Raw genomic sequence first — 24908 nt, forward strand, 5'->3', positions numbered from 1 at the left:
TGGCTCAATAACAGCAGCTTCCACCCCTGGGAGGAGATTGCACTGTTTCTGCTTTGATTCTGATCAGCTGCTCCATCAGTTGCTCTGATTGTGCTTTCACGGTGACATGGCAGAGCTGCCTGCATTTTGACTCTTCGGGAAATCAGTTTGCAAAAATACTTTGCCTTCCAAGCAAGTAGTCTGTGTTGTAGCAGTTACTTCTTTAGTAACAAAATAGGAGCTGCTTATGGTTTAGTCTCACAGACACAACCATCCAATCCCAGCATGTTTGAAGACAGTGGAAGTCCCTTAGCTAGAGAAATCTTTGTTGACAATGTCTGATTTTAAGCAGACAGTATCACTTTAAAAGTGTTTCTGTGAATTTAGTGCTATTGGAAGGTGCCACCATGGAAACCCTAGATTTCTTACCTACAGAGCAGGTACAACCCAGACACGGGCAGTGAAAGCTTCCCCCACGCTGCTGCCTGCCTGTGTGCTTCCAACCTGACGAGGAGAGACCATCTTTAGGGCTGATGGGAGAGCAATTTCCTTGGTCCATTCAGTCTTTGACTTCTCTATTGAAGTGGACTGGCTGTAGTAGTTCCATGTGGATGGATGCTTTTCTATTGGGAATGGGTCTGTGATCCGAGGGTGGCTTTTTTTTTTTTTAACTAAAAATGGGGAAAATGTATGAGGCTACTGGATCCGTTTCCCTGCCTGCTTAACAAGTTCAGGCTCGAAGGAATGGTGGCCCTTTCCTATTGCTTCATTCCATTTTTTGTGTGTGTGGATTTGCAGTTTAGAAGCAGTTAATGGGGATCTGTAAGGAATGGATGGGGAATACTAACTCTCATACAGGGGTTACCTACTGTCTGCCTCACGGACTGAAGGAGAACCTATAGCATTGCTCCCTTTCTCTACAGCAAGCCTTATCGGTGTTGAAGGAGGTAATGCCACCCGTATCGGCAGGTTTGCCAACTACCTGAGGAACCTTTTGCCATCCAATGACCCTGTTGTAATGGAGATGGCCTCCAAGGCTATCGGGCGACTTGCGATGGCAGGTGACACCTTCACAGCTGAGTATGTGGAGTTTGAGGTGAAACGAGCTCTGGAATGGCTGGGAGCTGACAGGAATGAAGGTCGAAGACATGCAGCTGTAAGTGATTTTTTTTTTTTTTCTTCATCTGTCTTGGAATGGGATAGTTAGGATTAACCAACAGTGGTGGATGTGCACAGAAAGCTGTGGAACAGCTCTCCTCAGGATCAGAAAGGCTGCCAGTCTGAGTATCTGTTACAGATATGGTGCTGCCTCATTGCTTCTGCCTTAGCCCAGTGACTAAAGTCTGAGACACCATTGTGCTGGGAGCTGTAAAAGTATGGAGCTGGAAACAGCCCAGGCTCACGGTCATTAACAGCCTAAATAAGTGATCTATGGTCTAGAAATTAGGAGGTTTGTTGATGGGTGCTCATCCTCACAGATTGTTACTGTTTCCCTTCCCACCTCCAGGTTCTTGTCCTGCGTGAGCTGGCAATCAGCGTGCCTACCTTCTTCTTCCAACAAGTGCAGCCATTTTTTGACAATATATTTGTGGCTGTGTGGGATCCCAAACAGGCCATCCGAGAGGGAGCTGTTTCTGCCTTAAGAGCCTGCCTTATCCTCACCACCCAACGCGAGCCGAAAGAGATGCAGAAGCCCCAGTGGTACAGAGTAAGAAAATAACTTTGTTTTGAAGCACCTTCTCATAATGCAATGCAAATGGTCAAATGCTGGTTTTTAGAAGATCTGTCTAAGCTAAAAACCTGTGTCACCTTTGTCAGAATGTCCGGTTGTCAGTAGAAAACTGCCTTCACTTGAAAGGGTTGAAAATATAATGACCTACAAAAATGAGTACTTCCTTTAGCCCACTGTAAAGGTAAGCAATAGACTTAATTCCATCAAGAATCCATTACTCTGTCTGCAGCTCATTTTCAGCTGTTGAGCCCGACCTAGTTTTACAGCCATGCAGTCATCTATCTATTGTCATCTCTTACTAGCAGATGATTTTATTAGTGTAGATAAACCATGAGTGAAAAAGGTAAGGGTTCTTTTGTCTGAACTGTGGCTTTGCTGCCACTGTCACTTGAATTCAAGCTTCATTATATCAAATAAGGATTGGGCAGTGCAGCCAAATGTGAACTTGGTTTTCTTGTAGTCAAATATGTGATGCAGATATGGATGAAGTTTATACCATGGCATGGTTGACTGACTGTTTGATTAATGCTGTTGAAAGTGCTCTGCGGCAGAGTCCACAACTTCTGGGTGAATCTGAATTTTGTGGTGTTGTACTCTGTTATTACTCAGTTGAGGTTTGTGGATACTCTTGGAAAATTACAGGGCATCAGTAACTCTTGACTGGTAGTACTACTTTATTTCCACAGGCTTTGTTTCTACATGATCATGGAGATTTTTTTTTTCTTTTTCCCAAAGCATACATATGAAGAGGCTGAGAAAGGCTTCGATGAGACTTTGGCCAAAGAAAAAGGAATGAACCGTGATGACCGAATCCATGGTGCCTTACTGATCCTCAATGAGCTAGTGAGAATCAGCAGTATGGAGGGAGAGGTGAGCAAATTAACAAGATGGGGACTGTGGCTTTTGGTTGCCAGATTGCTGAATTGCTACACATTGTCAATCAGTCAGTGGAACTACCCCATTGTGCCTGAAATGGGGTGGTTGGGCTGAAAAGTCCCACATAGAGTCAGTCTGTTGATTATTACAAATGGAGGTCTGTCAGAAATAACAGTGACAAGTTTGGGCTGAGTAGGTGTTAAGCTCTGATGGAAAGTGCTGTTAACTGGATTAATTACAATGACAAAAATTTTTTATAGAATGAGGGCTTCCTTCATGTTAGATACCAAAATATTTTTGCTGGATTTTGCTTGGTTGATGCTTTACAGCCATTTGTATATCAATTATATAGAATGCTGCTCAGGAGATTTGGGTAGCACTGTGTTGGGAAGCAGCTACTTTAAAAAAAAAAATCCTGCATTTCTACTTTGTCCAGCGCCTTAGAGAGGAGATGGAAGAGATCACTCAGCAGCAGCTTGTGCATGACAAGTACTGCAAAGACCTGATGGGCTTCAGTACCAAACCTCGCCACATCACTCCCTTCACTAGCTTCCAGTCTCTTCAGCCCTCCCAGTCAAACGCTTTAGCTGGTCTTCTGGGGTACAGTGCCCACCAAGGAATCATGGGGTTCGCAACCTCACCTGTCCCAGCGAAGTCTACATTGGTAGAAAGTCGATGCTGCAGGGATCTAATGGAAGAGAAGTTTGATCAAGTAAGTGTTTGTTCTTCAACTTGTCTACCACCAACACTGATTCTTGTAGAGCGATTGTCCTCCGTGTCCTTACTTAGCAGATAATACTGCCTAATATTGAACTGAGGCACCAAAACTCGTTAATTATATGTATCCCAGCTTTGTCACTGTCTTAGAGCAAGTGATTTACCTTCTTTGGAAGCAATTCTAATTATCCATTTTTCTGATGGACTCTGAAGCCAAATATCAGTAGAATGCCTTAAGGCACCCAAGTAATGAACATTCATGCGTTACTGCCCATGGCCACCCTTCAAAGCTCAATCTGTCTCTTTTCAGGTGTGCCAGTGGGTTCTCAAGTGCAGAACCAGCAAAAATTCTTTGATCCAGATGACGGTTCTCAATCTGCTACCACGGTTGGCAGCTTTCCGGCCTTCAGCATTCACAGGTGACAAGACAGATGGTTGGGTGTTAGAAGTGTTGCTGAAATTGTGCTGGAAGTTATCCAGTTTTCTTTGGTCCAGATGAGCTTGTGCAGGCAATGCAGCAGTACAAACATGCTTGTAAGATGAACAAATTCCTCTGTGGGAGGACAGTCTTTTTTTCTGAATAAGTGTGACTTCATATCTGATGCCAAAGTGTTGCTCTGATGAAGAAAATGGATTGAAAACTATTGTCTAAATTCTGTGATCAATACCCTAAGAGAAAGAACCTCCTTTTTTGCGTTGTGTTCTTTTGTTGTTGTTATCAGAGTTGGAGGCAAGTCACAAGCTGCTCTAAGTGGATTGGAACAAACTTTGTGTTATTATTTCAACTTTCCAATCAATCACTGTAAAAACAAGATGCTTGGATCTTATTTGCCTATAGAACTTGTTGCAGTGGGTTTTTTTTCTCCCAGCTCTTTTATTTTGGTGATTTTTTTTTTTTTTTAATTATTTTTTTTTGGTCTGTTTGTTTGGGTTTTTTTGTGTGTGTTGGTTTTTTTTGTTGTTGTTGTTAAGAGAAAGCCTTCTGGGCTTTGAATATTTTAAATATTTTATATGGTGAGGTGTGTGTGCTGCTGCTCATGTCAGCAAATTTTGTGTCTGTTCCCTTGTACTCATAAAGGTGTTGTTGCAAATGTGATGCAACTGCATGAACCTAAACAAGTTCCAATATCCTTATTGTCCTGTCTTGTGGGCAGCTGATCAGTATCTTCCGGACACAATGAGTCACGTTCTCAGCTGTGTGAAGAAGGAGAAGGAGAGAACAGCAGCCTTCCAGGCCTTGGGTTTGCTTTCTGTGGCTGTGAGGTCTGAGTTTCAAGCTTACCTGCCAAAAGTCCTTGAAATCATAAAAGCAGCTCTTCCACCAAAGGACTTTGCTCACAAGTAAGTATGTGAAGGTTAGAGAAAGAAACTGAAACACCTGTTCTTTGTGTAGTTTTTGTGACGTGGAATCAAATTATTGTATTAAAATCAGTGGTGTTTCTGTAAGACTGATAACACAGAAGTGGGATGAGGACAGATGTTTGAAAAATAGCAGCTCCTCTTAAGTAACTATGTGGTCCCTTTCCAGGAGGCAGAAGTCTGTGCAAGTTGACGCCACAGTCTTCACCTGCATTAGTATGCTGGCACGAGCCATGGGACCCAGTATCCAGCAGGATATCAAAGAGCTTTTGGAACCGATGCTGGCTGTGGGCCTGAGGTGAGGACAAGGCACAGAAGCACATTTTTCTCTTAGCCACTGGATGGCATTGTTGGCCGTACAGAATGAGACCTTGAAAGCCTTCAGGTTTAGAAGGAGGATTATTGCTTTTAAATGATGTTCCAGAAGATCAGTTTAGCACTCTCAGAAGAATAATATGTTTTAAGTGTTAATGTGTTTATTGAGTTACTTAAGAGCATTGGTCTCTGTGTAAAAAAATCTTGTAGAACAACTAGTGAATTCAGAAGCAATCTCCTTTACTTCCTGCTATTCAAACACTTTTGGCAACAACCTGCAAAAATTTAGAAAGCCTCTGAAGGCCAGCAGGTTTCTGCCGTATCAAATTGGCAGGGAAGGAGAACTGAAGAGCTGAATTATTTGCTCCTAGCTTCTTTCACCTTTGGAGCTGACAGTTCCTACTGGAAATTTCCTAGCTTGTGAAGCTGTTAGTATGGGACGATATGGAGAAAGTACCCAAGTAGTACAAAGCTGTTTAGATTAATGTTAACATCTGGAAATGAATTTAGTTACCTTTGTGTCTAAAAAGCACAAGTATAAGGAGTCACTTAAATTTGTAACAGTATTCTAACAGTATTGCCTAATGTAGCAATATGTGCTGCTGCCGGGGCAGTTTGCTCACCAGGTTCATGCAAGGTCGTCTTCTGCCTGAGTTTGCGCAAGGACTCTTGTGCTCTGCTTTCAGGTGTTGCTGTGATGTGTGAATGCCCACAATTCTCTTCTGATGGGCAAAGGCATAAACAAAAAGGTGAAATATGTACCTCACTGTTTCTGTTCTAATGACTATCTGCCTGCTTCTTGCCCTCAGCCCTGCTCTGACAGCCGTGCTGTATGACTTGAGTCGTCAGATCCCCCAGCTGAAGAAGGATATCCAGGATGGGCTGCTGAAAATGCTCTCCCTTGTTCTAATGCACAAGCCTCTGCGACATCCAGGCATGCCCAAGGGCCTTGCCCACCAGCTTGCCTCCCCTAGCCTCACCAACATCCCAGAGGCCAGCGATGTGGGTAGCATCACCCTTGCCCTTCGTACGCTGGGGAGCTTTGAGTTTGAAGGTAAGGTGAAATAAGGAAGCAGGGAGCCAGGGCGAATGGGATATAAACGCTAGTGCGTTGGAGTAGAGTACAAGTAGCAGGAATACTTTCTTTAAACTCCTGTTTCCTGGTAAGACCAGTAATCGGTGTGTAAACCTGTGTTAAACTCCCCATCTTCTTCTTTCTAGGCCACTCTCTGACTCAGTTTGTTCGGCACTGTGCAGACCACTTTCTGAACAGCGAGCACAAGGAGATCCGGATGGAAGCAGCCCGCACTTGCTCTCGCTTGCTCACGCCTTCCATCCACTTGATCAGTGGCCATGCGCATGTGGTCAGTCAGACAGCAGTGCAGGTTGTGGCTGACGTTCTGAGCAAACTGCTTGTGGTTGGAATAACTGACCCAGGTTAGTGTGGGGTTCAGGAAAAAAAAGAGTTCACCCACATGTTAATTTTAGCACATGAGCAGGTCATGATATTAAGGTTGTGGTAGAATTTGAACATATTTGCCACTAATGTAAGCTGTCATTTGCAAGTTAAAAAGGTCTCCCAATTTTTCTTCCCATATCTTGATTTTTGAGATATTGATAGAACAGTACTGCAAAATGCTCAAACTGTGCCCTTGGTAATCCTTTGAACTAGGTAGAGCCCTGAGACTTCTTCTATTACTGTTCTGTGTCATGGCCTTCAACTTTGCAGTTTGGGAAAGGATTAGTCCCGCCTCTTGAATCTTCCTACCTGATTATTTTTTTTTTTTTTAATGCTTTTGGTTGCAATATAGTAACCTGAGATGAGTTCGTTTTCTGCACACTGCCTCTAAATGTGCCACTTTTAGGTGCAAGTGCTTGGCGTTGTACTGATCTGGGTATTGGAGCAGCACTGAATCTCTTGGCCTGACCTAGACAGTTTCTTGTGTGTGGAACACTGATATGTATTATCTCATGCTGGGGAAGTTCTCAGCATTTCCCCAAGGCCGTGAAGAATTTTTGAGGCCAGTTTGTGAATAAGGGCAATAATAAGGAGTTTACTACACTTAAAGAGAAACAAATGTGTGTTCTTGCAGACCCCGACATACGTTTCTGTGTGTTGGCTTCTCTGGATGAGCGATTTGATGCTCACCTTGCCCAGGCGGAAAATTTGCAAGCTCTTTTTGTGGCCCTGAATGATCAAGTATTTGAAATCCGAGAGCTGGCCATCTGTACTGTGGGTCGTCTAAGCAGCATGAACCCTGCTTTTGTCATGCCTTTCCTGCGCAAGATGTTAATCCAGGTAATGAAGAGGGATGCCTGCAATGAAAATAGAGTACTTGGTCTTGATATTAAGATGGTGGTAAAGAACTGAGCTATATAGCTGCAGTGGATGTGTGGGAGGGTGGGAAAGTATCTCTCTTTTTGGAAAATATTTATTACCCAGCTTAGTAGGTTGCAGGAAGTCTTTTTAGTGATAGATGTTTGGACCAAAGCTCTAAGGGTGTATGAGAAAAAAAAGAATAGCTGTTGTAATTTTACCCCAGAGTCATCATCCAGGAGTGCTTTCCATCTGTATTGAGAAAGAATGTTCTGTGCTTCTTTTAGGTGAATGGATGGCACCACTTCATAAATGTAGATGGCTTTGGAGCCATCTGTTCAGTTTTAGGCTCATTAATTTTAGCTTCATTTAGACATAAATGACTGAATTGAGCCTAAATGTAGAACACCCTTTACAGGTGCTGAGATTGTTTTTCATTCTGTTATCACTGGACAGAAGAGGAGGAAATCCAAAGAATTTTTGCCTACCTTTGTTTCCTGTTCTCATGCTTCCATTGTCTTTTCTGCAGATTCTAACCGAGCTGGAACACAGTGGTGTTGGCAGAATTAAAGAGCAAAGCGCCAGGATGTTGGGTCACCTGGTTTCTAATGCTCCACGCCTCATTCGTCCATACATGGAGCCTATTCTTAAGGTAGAGTTTCTGTACATTTCCTGGTGACTTTGGAGTGAGATGATACAGCAAGTGGGTACATGACCGTCAGGAGCTGCAGTTCTTTTACTTCATCATAGCAGGAAAAAATCAGATTGGTGTGGGTGAAACTCACAGTAATACATGTGTGCAGCAGTGTAGCCTATCTTGATTCTGGATTTGCACAAATGTTGTGAAATTACCGTTGTAATGCTCACCATGATGCAAGTTGAGCCCCTATGGAATCAATTTCTGGTGCAAACAAAAGGAAAGATTATTCTGAGTATTGTATGTACAGCAAGAGGTCTTCTAAACACATTCTAATTTGTTCCCCTGTCACCTATCAGGCATTGATTGTGAAACTGAAAGATCCTGATCCAGATCCAAATCCAGGGGTGATTAACAACGTCCTGGCTACCATAGGGGAGCTTGCACAGGTAAGGATACTGCAGGTACCTCTTTGCTGTCCTTGTCAGTTGTTAAGCTCCTGGCCATGCTAGATGAAAGACTTTGAATTTTGTCTTTCAATAGGTCAGTGGGCTGGAGATGAGGAAGTGGGTAGATGAGCTTTTCATTATAATTATGGACATGCTACAGGACTCCTCCTTACTGGCTAAAAGACAAGTAAGTGTTTGATAACTGCATTAAACTTGCCATCTGCTGTGACTAAAGCTGTAATGAAATATCCATGTGTCCTATTGTAGCTGCTAAAAGGAACCTTTAAATCACTCAAGTTTCTCTTGTGGACTGTACGGTCACACTTGTGACATGCAGACAGGGATTGCAGTGCCTGTCTGTTGTGACAATACAGAATTGTGAAAGGAGAAAAAGAATAAGAAAAAAAAAGGAAGTGGTTTTTTTTATTGGAAGGCTTGGACTCACTGAATTTGAATTGTATCTCTGAGTGGTGGCAATTATCACTTTCTTTACTATTGCTTATTAAAAAACACTTTATAGAAGCTTTCAAACTATGGACTGTGGTTTGCAGTGTGATCCTAAAATGCTCAGAGAAACTTTACAGAAATTGAATGCCTGATGGATCAGGAGACATAATAAATTCCATGCTCAAAACTAATCTCTGGGCTTGATCTTTCCAGGTGGCTCTTTGGACACTGGGGCAGCTTGTGGCCAGCACTGGTTATGTGGTGGAACCCTACAGGAAGTACCCAACTTTGCTGGAGGTGCTTCTGAACTTCCTGAAGACTGAGCAGAACCAGGGCACCCGTAGAGAGGTATGAACACAAAGCTATCGCACAACCATTTCTAAAAGGTTTTGGGGGAGAGAGAGTCACTTTAGTTCTGGATCTTCTTTCTTTAATCCTTGGGACCTTTCCAAACACGTGGATTCATATGTTGATTTTTACCTTGCTGGTGAAGTTCTGATCAATTTTCTTTTTCTTCTTATCAGGCTATTCGTGTGTTAGGGTTGCTGGGTGCTTTGGACCCTTACAAACACAAAGTGAACATTGGAATGATTGATCAGTCACGAGATGCTTCAGCCGTCAGCCTGTCAGAGTCCAAATCCAGCCAGGATTCTTGTAAGCATCTGAATTTCTTTCAAGTGAATAGCTTTATAATGTACAAACAGGTCCTGATTTTTTTTATTATTATTTTGTTGTTGTTGTTTTGTCTTGTTGTTAGCAGTTTGTCTCGTCATCTTAACAAATTATTAGTTTACACGTTTTCATGTAATACTGGTGTGCTCATGCATGTGCCTAATACTAGGGTGCTTCAAGACCATTTAGTGTGCAGCTTGTGACAATACCTTCTTTCTTCTAGCGGACTACAGTACCAGTGAGATGTTGGTGAACATGGGCAACCTCCCCCTGGATGAATTCTATCCAGCTGTCTCTATGGTGGCACTGATGAGAATTTTCAGAGACCAATCCTTGTCCCAACACCACACTATGGTAGTTCAGGCCATCACCTTTATTTTCAAATCTCTTGGGCTGAAGTGTGTGCAGTTCCTGCCCCAGGTCATGCCAACGTTCCTTAACGTAATACGGGTTTGTGATGGTGCCATCCGAGAGGTGAGTGTACTAGGGACCGCTCCTTCTTCCTTCCTGTTCCGCTGCCCTGACATAAGAATCCACTTTTTAAGAGAATGCGACTGGCTTTTCGCATTGCTGTGCTATGTGTTGCTGCCAAGCATGCTGCAGAAGTGAGGTTCAGCTTTGCTTTTTCTGTCCTGTGAGCATTTGGTAGAATATCCAGTGGAAAGAATTTTTCTGCTTTGTATTGAAACAGCTGCTTCTGAGCGTAATCCTTAGAAGGCCAATATTGGATTTTTTTTTTTTATCAAGCTGATCTTGTTCAGGAAAACAGCCTGTGCAGCTTCCAGAGCTTTCAGTAGTCTCTGCATTAATGTACTGTTGAAAGCAGTATTATTAAATAATAGACATAGATTCTTTCAATTTCTGTTGCGACCGTGTACTTTGACTCATCTGTGAGAAGGAAAATTCAATTTGCTCCAGTCTGTTAACATTCAGAGCAGTGTGGGTGGTGATTCCACAGCAGTGCTTTCTCTTCCTTCCCACTGAAGTTAGAGCTTTAGAAGGAAATGAGAACTGTGTGAAGATAATAATGGGCTTAAGGTTCACCTCACCAGAGATGGCTGCTCTTTGCAATGGCTTTTCCTCAGGCAGCTGAAAATAATCTCTGGGGTGGGAAGGGCAGTTCGTACTGGTTATTGGTGCTGTGTTTTATAGGTGGGATGGGTGCTCCCTTAGCAGAATCCCAACCCTGCTATAGAACCGCTGTTTTCTCCCAGACTGAACTACTACTCAAATTGGAAGGAAAACATCTCACACGCCTGGGTTGGCCGAACTCCTAGACCTGACTGATCTAACTTGCTTGAAAGCTATGCAGTTGTGCACACTCTGTTTAAAAATTTTCAGGTAAAAGAAGATGGTGAAAGTGTACTGGGGAGAAGAGCTGAGGTGGGTACACGTGACACTAAAGCCTAAAGGAGGCAGGTCCTTGTCTTACATGTAAGCATCCTTTCACAATACCAAAAAAAGGCACAGGACAGGAGCTCGGGGTCCATTTTTGGTAAATGTAGGTGTCCTGCTTTCACTAATGTAGCTGATGTTATTTCTTTCTTTAGTTTTCACAAAAAACCTGTTATCTCTTTTTCTGAGCTCCATATTTTGTCACTATAGTCTTCAAATACTGCATGAAAAAATGAAATTTAATCTATGATAACTTACATTTTCTTATAGGAAAAAATACTATATACACTTATTTTGTGGAAAAAGTGATTTAACCCTCATTATTTTATACCAATCTCAAAAGTAAATTCATTGTCATGATTGGGGCAAAAGGAATTGCAAGACTGTCATAGTATATCCGAATAAAATTGTCTCGGTCAAAATCGTTCTATGGTACAATCAACTATCTTTCAAAACGACATTTCTGGCAAGGACCAGAGTCTCTTCCCCAGTGACTTTTCACCAATATATCTCGGTGGGGATGGGAAAGAGTACAGAAAGAGTATCTTAAAATGTGTGCCAGTTTGGTTTGTAGGCAGGGGGAAAAGAATAGGGGCTACATTTTTGGAAGCATCCTTCAAACCTAAATTACGAAGCTCTGTAGTTGAGATGTTTGTGCTTGCAAGTCTGTTCTGACACTTTATAAATTTGCTGACACATTGTAAACCCCTACGTGTATGCCTGGCTGTTTAAGGCTTTGAGCTTAGAAAAATGTTGATTCAAGTTGGGGAATAAAAAACCAAAAATACGCTCCCACACACACACTCTCAAAACCCCAGACCACTGAGCTGAAGCTGCCAAGAATTTAGCCCCAGATGTTGAGCATATAGGAGCTATGCATGCTGTTTGTTTGTTAAGTGAGCTTGCAATTGGCCTGTGAAATGCCGTTTACCCAGTGCTGCTTTGATGTTTGAATAAGCTACGTTGATCACGACACATTTTTTTTCCTTCCAGTTCCTGTTCCAGCAGCTGGGGATGTTGGTGTCCTTTGTGAGAAGTCATATTCGGCCTTACATGGATGAAATTGTCACCCTGATGAGAGTGAGTAGCATCTTTAAGCCAGCATTTTATTGTCAGAAAAGGCAGATAGCTTTTCTCTCTTTATGAAGTAACCGATAGATTTGATAAACTCATATGGAGTGCAGAATTCCATGTATTTGAAGTAATAATTGTGTTTTGAAATAACATGTATTTGAAACATTAATATACACTATTAATAGTAACTGCCGTAAGAGCAGCTCCTAGGTTCTGCTGGTGTCTAAGTTCTTTTGAGTGGTTGTATTTTGTGCACTTATTACTTTTGGAAACCTAGTTTTAGCAAGAGGTGTTTGGAGTTCATAAGTAGGTGGCATTTCACTTCATTCTCACTTACTGTTTGCAAACAGAAGGATTAGGAAAAATCAGTTGCCTAGACGCTGGTTTTAGCAGCTATAAATACACTGAAGACAGAGTGTGTTTTGAAAACAGATCAAAACTGCCAATTTATCTTAGTCTATAAGGGAAGTATAGTCCTTCCCTGCAATCTTTAATTTATTTAGAGACTGCCTCCTACAGTTTGCTTTTCTTGTAATTGGTACAGCTCAGATGAAGAACTGTTTAATTTTTTTCCTTTTTTTTTCTTTTATAGGATTTCTGGGTCATGAACAACTCCATACAGAGCACAATTATCCTACTTATCGAGCAAATTGTGGTAGCTCTGGGAGGTGAATTCAAACTTTATCTGCCTCAGCTCATTCCTCACATGTTACGGGTCTTCATGCATGACAACAGTCAGAGCCGCATCGTCTCTGTCAAGGTGAGCGGGAAGCTGCAGCAGCTGGGTTGGTTTGGCTCTTGCCATGGCAGGTGATGCCCAATGTCTCGTGCTCCAGCGGGGTTTTGTGCTGTGTTGCAACTGTAGTTCAGCAGTGCCTTGGTGTGAAACGATGCAGACAATACTTTGTTTAAAGGGCACTTTTCACTGACGTATTTAAAATGCGTCTCTTTCATGATTTTGAGTCACATTGGGTCATTTTTCCCTCCAGCTATTGAATGCGATCCAGCTCTTTGGAGCTAACCTGGATGACTACCTTCATTTGTTACTACCTCCCATTGTAAAGCTATTTGATGCCCCAGATGTCCCAGTCGTGGCTCGCAAGTAAGTGTTGGTGGCTTTGCAGTCTCTTATTTTGCCTGTGGTATCCAAGTTCCGCAGTGGCTGCTTTAGCCACTTGTAGAAGTGAAATACTGGTTAGTTCCTTCCATAGGTTTTCTCTCTGTTAAATCATTTTGGAAGATTATTTTTGTTGGATGTTAGAGCACTGTTATTAGCTTTTCTTGGGTATAGACCGTTACTTTCTGGTTTTCACCTGCCAGTATGCTGGTCACTGCAACTTGCAAGCTGTCCTGCAAGTACTAGCTGCATTAACAGGGCCTGTTTTTCCTATTACTATTGATGCCTAGGAGGACTGAGCATGAATTGCTGATGTATTTTTTACATTTCATTTCTCCTGTCTTACACCACAAGAGATAAGTCCTCCCTTCTTTCCGCTCTGACTTTAGAGCTGCTCTAGAAACAGTGGACCGCTTGACAGAGTCCCTGGATTTCACTGATTACGCTTCACGGATTATTCATCCCATTGTGCGAACACTAGATCAGAGCCCTGAGCTACGAACAACTGCAATGGACACCCTCTCCTCTCTGGTATTCCAGCTGGGAAAGAAGGTAATATTCTTTTTAAGCTCGAAAGCTCATAGAAGGAGGAGAGACTGTCCCAAAGATCAAGGCTTTAAAATTGAATATTTGTAGTACACTCATTCTGGTTTTTAAAGAAAATAGATTTTTCTTCTTTGTTGTTTCTGGAATTGGGAGTTAGTTGAAATCAAACTTTCAGAATTGGTTTCTTATAAGATAAATGAAACAAAGGTGGAATTTTTCTGCTCTTGGTGAGACTGAGTAACTAGCTGTTGATGCATTCCCCTATACAGTACCAGATTTTTATCCCGATGGTGAACAAAGTTCTGGTGCGACACAGAATTAACCATCAACGCTATGATGTTCTTATCTGCAGAATTGTAAAGGTGAGTTGACAAGTATATAGGTGAGTTGTTTGCATAAGGGCACTTTGAGGATATTTTGATGTTGAAATAGATGTAGCTGGAAACTTTGACTTACTCGTAACATGAAGAATGGTTGTTGCTCGATTTGGGTGTTAAGTGCAGCTTTTTAAGGAGACATTGAGATTGCATTGGGAAAATTATTGTCAAAAAGTATCAATTATTTCTTACAGAAAAATCACTGCAAGTTCTAGGTAAGAACTTAAACTTGTCAATGTCATGACTTTTTTTCTCAGTAGTTCTTAAATTTTTTCCATGGTTTCAGGACTTAAGGAGACCTTGTTATCTCTGTATTTTCTGTAGTATGTCCCACATTTCAAAAACTCAGTAATTGCTTTGCAATTCGAGTGTGGAACAAGCAGCATACTGCTGTTCTTGGCTTGCTAGTGAGTCAAATAGGAAAGAGTACTTGTTTTAAGGTGTATTACTTTGACTTTTAATACAATGAGATAAGATTTCTTAAGAGTTACCTTGAATAGAAAAGGGATATAATTTGAGTCCTCTGGTTTTTAAGGTATAATCATATAATGAGACACCATTGTTTGCTTCACAAGTTTTGCTGTGAGATTGGATACTGCTCTGACTTTATCATCCATTTGGCTTGTAGAAAATTCCTTTCGTAAGTGTGGGTGTGATCTTCATTGTAAGCTCTTTACTGCAGGGCTATACTCTTGCTGATGAAGAGGAGGATCCCCTGATTTATCAACACCGAATGTTGAGAAGTAACCAGGGAGAAACTTTGGCCAGTGGTCCTGTGGAAACAGGTCCCATGAAGAAATTACATGTTAGCACCATCAACCTGCAGAAGGTGAGACCGGAGCGCTGCACAGCGTGAGTTTGCTACTGAAGGGAGGAGCTTCTGTGTCACATCTAAGGAGTTAATCCAGTGCATCTAAACCACATTTATTTAAATCTCTCTTCTGTTGCCTGTTCTGTACAGAACTGAGGTCAAGGTAGTGTTTGAGACTCTCTTTAAAATTGGGAGGTGCTAAGCAACTTTAAAGATAGGAGCAACTGAGTTATCAGACTCTTAATGGCTGTGAAGTAATCTTGACACTCTTGTTATGTGAAAGATGAACAAGGAATCATCTGTAGCTTCTAGAGACATCTGTTTCAGAACATCTGCCTTTTTTTAATCAGTCACTTCTCTTGTATCTCAGTGCTATATTCTCTTGAAGCCTATATAGAACTTAATAGCTAAGCACTAAATAATTCGAACAGTAAATGCATGTAGCACTCAGTTCAGTAGTGGGATGGATTGGTTTGAAAATGCTGGACTCAAAAATGTAATTCTAAATGCATTAAGTATTTAAGCTGATGTTTCAACAGTGGCTTTCAGCTCTTGATGAATTTTTTGAGGAAAAGGATTATTCATGTTAAATACGTGGCATGTCATGACAGGAATACATTTAGGGAATATTTCTTAGAAATGAGGCTGAAGTACTGCAAATTGCCTGGTAAAGGTAATAGATTTCAGGGAATTGAAAAGGGAATCTCAGCAATGTGACTTATAGCTGTGAAGAAGTAATGCTCCCTGCTGATGGATTTCTTCTGCTTTTGAATAGTGCTACATTTGGTCCTTGAATTGTCTTGCTTTGTACTGCAGGCCTGGGGAGCAGCAAGAAGAGTTTCCAAAGATGACTGGTTGGAATGGTTAAGAAGACTGAGCTTGGAGCTGCTGAAAGATTCTTCCTCACCGTCCTTGCGCTCATGCTGGGCCCTGGCTCAGGCATATAATCCTATGGCTCGGTAGAGTAATCCTGTTTTTTTCAGATCGCTTGAAATTTCAGATGTGAGCCAGATATTATAAGGAAAAAGAAAGTTACTTAAAAGCTCTTAGGTTCCATAAATAGAGGTGGTTCCTGCTTTGGGACAAATCAAATAGCTGGCAACTTGATTTCATTTCCACCCTTCCCAGCTGGCTGCTCCTTGATGTGCACAAAATCTTTCCATGAAATTCTGCGTATTAGTCTACAAATAACATAAGGCACATAAAAATGAAGCTGGAAAAACAGCAGAGTATGAAATAGTTTTGAGGATCTACTGTGGGTGAATAAAAATGCCCCTAAGTGGAATATGCCACAGCAATTTATTTCATTTTTAACCAATATGTCTGGAGAAACTTTGAGTTTCTGTAAGCAATTACCTGTTTATCTCTACTTGATGATATACATTTGTTGTCTTAGTGCATATGCATCTGACTATTGCTGTTAGAAAAGTGTTCATTCCTGGTTTAATTTTGTCCTCATGTGAATTTTATCATTTTTGAAATAGAAAGACAAACAGCATGATGAAATTCAGCATTTCGTAGATAGGCAGAGGTAATGCTAGCATCCTGCACGTGTGCTGCATGCACCTCAAACCCATCCTGCAGTATTTCTCCACAGTACTGGCGGGTACATGTAGGTTTTCTGAAGGTGCTGTAAGTGCATTTTGTTCCAACCTATTCTAATGCAGTATTTTTCCCTTTGAAAAGAGCCTTAAGAGGAGGAAATAAGTTGGAGCCCTGACAAGGGCTCTCACTATGTCTTTCATCACCTTTCCTCCTTCTCAAGCTTTGATGCTAATACAAACTCCAGCTACTGCAATCCTCGAATGAGCACAGAAACTGCAAGTACTGTGGTATGTGTGTCCAGAGAAGTGTCCAGTCACCTCTTTCACTGCATTCACTTGTGATCAACAACAGGCTAGGCCTGACTCTTCATAGCAGAAGAGAAGAAAAGAGCATCCTTGCTGTGGTGAAAAGTTTGGTCTAGTCTAAAATACTTGCTAGCATACGATAGTACGATAGTTCTACTCTTGTAGTATCTCATCTATTATATATTTTTAAATGCAGGTTTCACTAAATATTTGGTACAGAAGTTAGCTTTATGAAAGCTAATTGCTATTGATTGTGGGTAGACATATAAATGCATTTTGTAGCTCTCTTTCTCTGAATAAGAAGGCAAGTGCACTGTGAAATAGACTGTTTTTCATGAATAATGGATATGAATAATGAATTCCCTCCTCTTACTTTTTTTTTTTTTTTTTGGCCTCCTCAGAGATCTCTTCAATGCTGCTTTCGTTTCATGCTGGTCTGAACTGAATGAAGACCAGCAGGATGAGCTGATCAGAAGCATTGAATTGGCGCTGACTTCTCAGGACATTGCAGAAGTCACCCAGACACTGCTGAACTTGGCAGAATTCATGGAACACAGTGACAAGGTAGAGATGCTGTTAGGTAACCCTTTTCCAATTCTGTTTAGGTGGCTGATGTCTATTTTATGGAAAGGGTGTGACAAGTTTGTGAACACTTTCTTCTTTTTTATACTCATCCCACTTTTTCTGTATGTGCTTCTACCCAGGGTCCACTGCCATTGAGAGATGATAACGGCATTGTCCTCCTGGGGGAAAGAGCTGCAAAATGTCGAGCGTATGCCAAGGCCCTTCACTACAAGGAGCTGGAATTTCAAAAGGGTCCCACCCCGGCCATTCTGGAGTCTCTTATCAGGTAGGACCACAACTGCTGAGATTTCTGCTCTTGCATCAGTACCCAATCAGTACCCATCCTTTGTCATCTCTTGTTTTTCTGAGGAAAATAGACTTGAGTGTATTCCCTTTCTTGGCCTCAATCACTTGTGCAGCTGTTTCTTTGTGTCAAAAAACAAGTTAAGAAGCAAAGATTTGACGTAAAGCAGGATTAAAAATGGAAGACAATTTATTAGAAATTAAGAAGTTTAGAAACCTTTAAAAATCCATTTTATAGACCACAGTTAAAATAGTTCCAATTCTAGTTCCACACAGTTGAAACTTACAGCATGAATAGTCAAACATATGTAAGGTAATTCCCGAGACACCTTTATCTCCCATTTCACACAAGACTCAACAATTTAAATCAGATTCAAACTCTCTTTAAGGTGAACAAAAATAGATATATTAACTATAACTATCTTTTCCAACATAATAAACCTTTAGGTGATCTGTGGGTAGGAATAAGCATCACAGAGCATACAGGACAAGTCCTTCCTCTGGGGTTCCTGTCTGCTGAGTGCATCCTCTGGGGGAGCTTGTTTGAGGCGGCAGCAGCAGGAGATGGCAGTGAAACTTCAGGAGACAACCTGGGCAGGACTAATTAATCCAAAATTTTTGAGCTGCTTTTTTTTCCTCTGTGGGAAGGTAAGCTGCTTACTATACACTAAAGAAAGGTGCATCAAGGATACTTGTGATGGATTCCTCAGGTTTGAAATGAGTGTGTCATTTTTGTGATTTGAGTCCCTCTTGGAAGGAGTTTACTCAGCAATGCTTACTGGAGACACTGAAGGAGGCGTTCTTTTTTCAGTCCTTGCCTAGCTGGTTAATACTAAGGCAACCCACTAGTACAATGCTAGTGGAAACACACCAGTAGGTTTTCTGAAGGTGCTGTGAGTGCATCTTGTTCTAACCTATTTTAACGCAGTATTTTTCCCTTTGGAAAGAGCCTTAAGAGGAGGAAATAAGTTGGAGCCCTGATAATGCTGGTGGCTGTGGCTGGTGCTCAGTGTGCCTCAGTGTCTGTGTGTGTACAGAGCCAGCATGCAGCTGTTGCACATATTAGATGAAATGAACAATTATTTGGCTGATTTTGAGCTGTCCTTTGCCCACCTTCTGTGCAGTGGCATCATGTAGCTTTACAATCAAATATTGGTTCCCTTTATGGTTTGAAATCCTCTGGCCGGATCTTCATCTCGACTCTCTTCAGTGAATAGGTTGATCCGTGCCATCCATACCAGGTAATGCCATCCATGTTCTTGGTGTGTTCTCCTTTGCGGTAGTAAACTCCGTTCAGGTTGGAATCTGTGCAGCAATTGTACCAATATCCACCTTTTCAGAAAACAAATTGACAGATTCCTGGTGAGCCATTTACTTAAAACAGGTATGTTTTGTATTAAGAATTATTGCTCTTTCTTGAGGAGAGTGACCAGAACGCAGTATTTAATCCCTGGAGTTTATGGCCCTAATAGCTGGGATTGCAGGTAAATTCAAAACTTAACACAGATACTAAATATGTATAGCTTTACAATTAGATAGTCAAATTAGTCCGGTAGCTTTTCATTTAGTTGCCCATTCCTCTTAGACTATTTCCTTGATGTGTTTCTGTCTCTGACTCTGAGAGTAGCATAGGAAATGAATTTAGGTTCTTAGGTTGGGCATCTTAAGGCGTATAAAAGGTTTCTGGACTCTGCAAGTAAGCTATCCTATTTTATTGAGACTGGTATTAACAGTTTTGTTTGTGTGTCACATGGGGGCACAATATGGAAACTAAAAATAAAGGGAAAGATGCAGTGAAGACAATTGTCTCTTATAAAGATAATAAGTTGAATGAAGAGAGTAACATCATGAGAGGCTCTTAATGGAGCAAGAATAAAGATTAGAATTCATGTTGAACCTTGAGGTGCATGTAGGATAATAATATAGGGCAATAATTACAAGTCTCTAATACTAGAACTTGAAATCTCACAAAAATATAAGAAAAATAAAAGACTTCTAGATATACAGGAATAACTTCCTGCCTCACTGAACTGTATCAACATCTGATGACAGATTGGCAGGTGCACATAACGGGCTGGATAACAGTATGTGTAGGTGAGAGCACACACTAAATCATTTGAAGAGTACTGATATCTATAATGTACACTCTGGCTTTGTGTAAATCGGCTTTCCCACATAACCGATAAGTGTTTATTGGTCACCTCTCCCTGGATTTACCATCCAGATGCTACTTACTAGTTACTTGGAAAGAGCAAGCCCTGGGTTCTCTACAGATCACAGCTCTCAGGACAGGAAGGTGTTTATGTGTGTGTTACCTTTACGGAACTGGGCACAGTCATCCACGCACTTGTCATTGTCCTTGTCCTTCGTGCTGAAGGCTGTGTTGTTGTGGTACCTTAAGGAATCACGCCCTGTGTTCCCAGTGTAGTTCCCCACAAAAAGACGATAGCTGTTTATTTCGTTGCTCAGGGTGAATTGCTTGTATTGTGCATAGCGTATGTTACCTTCCCAGTCCTGCCACAGAACGGTGAACAAGAAATAGGTCCTATTAGAATAGTTATGAAAAGACTTCCTCTATGGTTATGTACACAGCGTGTATATATATCTCAGCCCCAGATTTTTTACTGGTTTTTGGTTTTGTTTTTTGTCTTAGATACAGACTGCAGAAACTTATGTGTTAAGGCAAAGAGACTTTCCAGAGCAAAGCGTCATATTTCCAAGTCTTATCTGCACTGGTATTAAACAATACATATGGAAACCTGGTGTGCAGCTCTTGCATTCAGCATCCTTGTCTCGTAGTGTGCTGCCTCAAGTAATTTTTTGCTTCTCTGAAAGAGTGACTTTAGATATAAAGCCTTTCAGCTTGCTTTTTCCATTACACATATCCCATCCCTCAAAGCTATTGTACCAGCTATCAACTAGTCTAAGTCAAACCCAAGCCTTTAGAAGAGTGTAGAAATTGTTTTCGGGTAATACAATGCAAACTCTTTGGTACAGAGGCTGGAAAGAACTGCTGCAAAAGGAGAAGACTCGGAGTCTTTGAAACTTTATCTGTGTGAATCTTTCAATCCGAGGTGGTCAGCGGTTTGATCTCTGTCTGCAGTGGGTTCTGCAGGATCCTCTAGAGCCCCACACGTTCCTTAATGCATCATCTGTATCCAGACAGACGGTTGTCCTACTGACTTTGCATGCTGGAGAACGTAATTCTGTCTTGTCCTTGAATGTATCACTAGCTCCATCCTATCTCCTTTTCCTGTAATTAAAATACGCAAATTCTTTGGACCTCCTTTAGAGATAGGAGACAGTAGCTGCTACTAGAGAATCACGTTGTACAAAAAGCTTTTGCTGCTGAAATTGAGAGCTTATTAATTACCTCCAACTCCACTCGCAGAACAGTGGGGCGTCTTGAAAGTCGGTAGATATTTTCATTTCCCAGCCAAAAATCTCCCCGAATATTGCCAAATCCGTCCCTGTATTGTTTCCAGTCTCTATTGAAAGACGTCAAACCAACTTTACGTCTCTGGATGATAGTCCAGCCGCCACCATCTGTCTCCATGTCACAGAACACCTAGAACAGGAAAAAATACAGTGTTTACTTGTCAGTGGAGCTAGAAATGTTCAATTCTCTTAATGCAACACAGGACATTGTTCCAGATTTCAAAACTTGAAGAAATTCCTATTTTCTTTAAGTCATGGAAGAAAATTATAACGTGAACCCTTTTTCTGTTTTCTCCCTTAAACGAACATTCTTTCCCCTCTTGGAGTTTGCCTACAGAAAGATGCTGATTCAAAGTGCAGGGTGTCGTAACTCAGTATACACTCTTTTAATCTCTGTGGTAGATAAGTATTTCTTGATTATATTTGAAAAGAAATGTCCATATACATTGTGTACTTGACATCCTTACCTCCAGATCTGGACTCCCCAAAAATTCATCAGGAGGTAGCTTGTAAACACCAGAGATTCGGTAGTTCCTCTGGTGAAGTGAGGAGCAGTCATAGACAGCATCTACTTGAATCAGAACCAGAAGGTAAGAATCTGAACAGCAAGAACAACTCCCCCGTCAGTGTTTTTCTGTAAAGCTTAGTTCATAGTACAAGGAATAATTAAGTGAAGGCAACTTTCCACAGGTCTGATGCTTTCCTGAAGTGGTTTAGTTTAGAACTATGCATGCATTGGAAAAAGAGGTTGTAGCACTGGTACTTTGTGGTGTTTTCTTTCTTTCTTTTTTTTTTTTACCTCTCCTATCCAAAGAGACATCTCTGCTTTCTCTTCACAATGCTTTTAGCTGCAGTGTGTCAGTCTCTGAAGCCTCCTCCCTGTGTCGGAGGTAAAATGCACAGGTATTTTTCAGACAGAGATAAACTAGCCGAAGCAAGGCTTTATCCATTCTGACAGTTTTCAATTTAGTACAGACTAAATGTCTCACCTGGTGAGGTGAGACACATATGTTTTAAATACCTTCAGCGCCAGTTCCTTCTATGTGTTGTATTTTTTCCAAACCTGCACTACAACTCCGAAGAGATTCATTATAGTAAAATTTTTGCTTAAGACCTACTGTAAACAGTGGTTTGTCAAAACTAGCCAAGTGGAGCTTTTTGTGAGAAGAATTTAGTAAATAGATTGAGAAGTTTTTCCTTTGCATTTAAAAAAAAATCCAAACAGTCTTTTGACAAACCAAATCATCCTAGATGACAGCAGTCTCTTTTTTAAGGAAGGTTTAATCTTGTTGCAGTGAATTTCATGTTAAGAGAAAGGCCAACAAAAATGACACCCTCTTCTAGAAGCGGCTTTGCAGGTAGCTGACCTACAAAATGCACCTGCATTCCATGTTTAGTACAGGCCTGTGCAATCACTGTGTGCAGTGAAATTTTCCCCTCAGGGGAGAGAATTTTGAACAATTTAACTGTGCTCTGACTAGGCTTATTCAAGGCTGAGACGATGCAAGATGCAAACTGTGATATATTTGAGAATTATAATTCAAATAACGGATCACTCTTTTACTCTGGTTCAGAGATAGTCATAAAGATACAATTACAAATCTCCAGTAATGCTTGGAGAGCATTTCTAATTGCTTTACCAACTCCTAGTCCCCTGTCAGCACTGTGAACTCAGACGATATTTCTGCCAGAGCCATTCCTGATGGAGCCAGCTCCCTTTCTTTTTGGATTGGTACTGTAATGCTCAGAAATGAAATATAAGACTTGAGTTCCTCACTGCACGAACACAGTACCTGTCTGGTTTTTCTGCTCCCTGATAACAGACATACAGATGTTAAAGTGCAGCTAGATCTTTGGACTTTTGACAGATAGATTTCAAACTAGGATCACCTGCCTACAGAAGTACTTTAAGCAGAAGTATTCAGTATGCATCCTTGCTAATCACATTAGTGGGACATACCAGCATTAAGAACTAGTTGTTAGTTCATATTGTGCATTAAGAGGTTTATCTGGGAGCTTGGCAACTCCCTTCTTACCAGCTGAAGTTTGCGTGACTGTCTGAGCTGCCTGGAGTTGCATGATATCGATCTGGTTGTTCATTTCGGAGTATTTGCTCTCGGCGTCGATGAGGCGGGACTCCATCTGCTTGGTGCTCCCTTCCAGCTCCATCACCTGCATCACCACGTTCACCCAGTCACCTTCCTGCTTCTTGCTCAGCTCCTGCAGCATTCTGCTCAGGTTGGCCACTTGCAGCTTAAGCTCCTTCATCTCATCACAGCAGCCTGTCATCTTGGACTGCGCGTTTCCGTTGACCGTTCTCCTTTTCGGAGGCTTCTGCAGCAGCACTGAGTGGATTGCCATGGACACGATGACAATGCAGAGCCATGCCAGCTGAGCGGTGGATCTTGCTGGCATTTTTGCTTACAGCAACAGAAAAAACTTCCAGCTGACTGCGGGTAGTCTGAATGCAGCTGGGGTAGGTATGAAAGTTTCTGCGAGTGCTCCAGCAGACTGGTACCTAGCTTTCTTCCAATGAAGTGAGTCTCTGAAGGTGGAGCCTGAAGAAGTAGCTTTTTTTTTTTTTTTTTCCCCAGACCCCTCCTGTCAGAGCCTGTGCACTTTGGAAGTCTGTCTCAAAGCACCTTATATACTATTTTTCTGTTTACCTCCAGCCCCCTGAAGCTATGAAGAGCTTTCTGGCCCCTCCCAGTTCATCTTTCCATATCAGGTGTTTACAGGGTGAAATTGGAAAAAGTTTCAGCTGGGAGAGGTTGGGCAGAGCTGGAGAGACTTCACTCACGTCTATCTTGAAGGGGTGTGGGAGAAGGCTAGGAAATGAGATTTTCCAGCAATTATTGCCTGTTGGATTGTAGCCCTCTTGGTGACTAGTTCTGGCACTTCAATAGCATAAGAACATTAGAGGTCCAGAATGTGGAAAGGCTGTCCAAATGGGATGAGTTTCTACAGTTCAGGGAAGGTAACTGCCTAGCAGGTAGCCAGCCCTCGCTGCAACAAGTCCCTACTAATATATTCCCCAGAAGCTGTAGCGGGTAACTCTATGCTTGCAGCATGTATTAATTTAGGTAATATTTCAGCAAATTCCGCAGTTCAGCATCTAATCCTCCTCTCTCTGGACACTGGTATCTCTGCGCTATTTATTTAGTAGAATTCGGTGCTGCTCTTTTTAGAGACAGGATACCTGAGGGTGGGATGGAAAGCAGTCTGCAAAACATAATACACGAGTCAAAACCCAGGCCTGTGTTTGCTTGTAGTGAACAAGTGAAAGAACATTAAGTAATGCTGAAACACAATCAACTTAAAATTGACAAGAGGTGTATTTTTTCCAGGCAATGTGATCCATCTAACTCCAGTATTACAGAGGCCAGTTTATTAACAGGGTTTAAGAGAGGAAAATCTATGGATAATTTAAATATCCACAGTTACATAAAGTGTAGGTAAGTGTAAATCTTAAGTCTTTAGACATTCAGAGTATAGGTCAAGTATCATCTGGCTGAGATAGTGACTTCCAGTCTCCACTTTTTATAGTTCAAGCTGGTTATGGCTGTTTGATCCCGAAGTAGAACCGTTTCAGCAATGGTGCAGCCTTTTGCAGAAGGTCTGCAACTTTTTTTTCTAGATCCTTACAATAAGTTGTTTCTTCATGGGCCAGCTGCTCTATAATTGCCAGACATGTGGGTTCTTGCATCTTCCTGCAAAGTTTCTGACTGTGATAACTGGCAGAGATAAGGTGCAAATGAAGGAGTAAATGGCTCATGTATCTCCTTCTGGGGTAAATGCCATTAAAGCTTCTTGGTGTCCAAGAAAACAAAAGAAAGCTAATCTTGCTCCTTCTACAAAGAAAATTAGGACAAACCCAACTGAGAGATGCTATAACATCTAGGCTGCTTTTGCTGATCCAAAGTGGCTGCAGGA

The 24908-nt window shown here is 41.5% G+C and overlaps 3 protein-coding genes across 4 annotated transcripts in view; 1 reads left to right on the plus strand and 2 right to left on the minus strand.

Moving 5' to 3' along the window:
• Positions 1–24908, minus strand: part of UBIAD1 (UbiA prenyltransferase domain containing 1) — a 326949-nt gene that overhangs the window by 8302 nt on the left and 293739 nt on the right. The gene's annotated exons all lie outside the window — the stretch shown is intronic.
• MTOR (mechanistic target of rapamycin kinase) overlaps positions 1–24908 on the plus strand; it is a 57799-nt gene that overhangs the window by 2324 nt on the left and 30567 nt on the right. Inside the window, exons 4-28 of the mRNA XM_065649821.1 lie at positions 903–1135; positions 1487–1687; positions 2447–2581; positions 3024–3299; positions 3615–3723; positions 4459–4645; positions 4833–4961; positions 5788–6032; positions 6200–6415; positions 7072–7277; positions 7825–7947; positions 8292–8381; positions 8476–8568; positions 9042–9176; positions 9353–9482; positions 9724–9974; positions 11889–11975; positions 12562–12729; positions 12959–13071; positions 13476–13638; positions 13902–13994; positions 14692–14838; positions 15637–15779; positions 17072–17234; positions 17375–17520. Coding sequence (XP_065505893.1) covers positions 903–1135; positions 1487–1687; positions 2447–2581; positions 3024–3299; positions 3615–3723; positions 4459–4645; positions 4833–4961; positions 5788–6032; positions 6200–6415; positions 7072–7277; positions 7825–7947; positions 8292–8381; positions 8476–8568; positions 9042–9176; positions 9353–9482; positions 9724–9974; positions 11889–11975; positions 12562–12729; positions 12959–13071; positions 13476–13638; positions 13902–13994; positions 14692–14838; positions 15637–15779; positions 17072–17234; positions 17375–17520 — 3982 coding nt within the window. The remainder of the gene's footprint in view (positions 1–902; positions 1136–1486; positions 1688–2446; positions 2582–3023; positions 3300–3614; positions 3724–4458; positions 4646–4832; positions 4962–5787; positions 6033–6199; positions 6416–7071; positions 7278–7824; positions 7948–8291; positions 8382–8475; positions 8569–9041; positions 9177–9352; positions 9483–9723; positions 9975–11888; positions 11976–12561; positions 12730–12958; positions 13072–13475; positions 13639–13901; positions 13995–14691; positions 14839–15636; positions 15780–17071; positions 17235–17374; positions 17521–24908) is intronic.
• ANGPTL7 (angiopoietin like 7) lies at positions 17783–23580 on the minus strand. Of its 2 annotated transcripts, none has more exons than XM_065650054.1 (5): positions 23012–23580; positions 21443–21543; positions 20911–21105; positions 19853–20051; positions 17783–18869 (listed from the first exon to the last, which is right to left on the minus strand). In XM_065650054.1, the coding sequence occupies exons 1-5, from the start codon at positions 23388–23390 to the stop codon at positions 18700–18702; spliced, it is 1044 nt and encodes a 347-aa protein (XP_065506126.1). In that variant the 5' UTR covers positions 23391–23580; the 3' UTR covers positions 17783–18699. The 2 variants fall into 2 exon arrangements, with proteins under 2 accessions (XP_065506126.1, XP_065506125.1); XM_065650053.1 differs by having other exon boundaries at positions 21443–21546.

This window comes from Caloenas nicobarica, chromosome 22, assembly GCF_036013445.1.
Source record: "Caloenas nicobarica isolate bCalNic1 chromosome 22, bCalNic1.hap1, whole genome shotgun sequence".
NCBI classification, from domain to species: domain Eukaryota; kingdom Metazoa; phylum Chordata; class Aves; order Columbiformes; family Columbidae; genus Caloenas; species Caloenas nicobarica.

Excerpts from the sequence above, each read along its gene's own strand:
- ANGPTL7 (XM_065650053.1), bottom strand. The coding sequence starts at position 23,390 with ATGCCAGCAAGATCCACCGCTCAGCTGGCATGGCTCTGCATTGTCATC. Across the intron at positions 20,052-20,910 it reads TTCTGCGAGTGGAGTTGGAG|GACTGGGAAGGTAACATACG; the intron begins GTAATTAATAAG and ends GTTCTGTGGCAG. Across the intron at positions 18,870-19,852 it reads CTGTGCCCAGTTCCGTAAAG|GTGGATATTGGTACAATTGC; the intron begins GTAACACACACA and ends TTTTCTGAAAAG.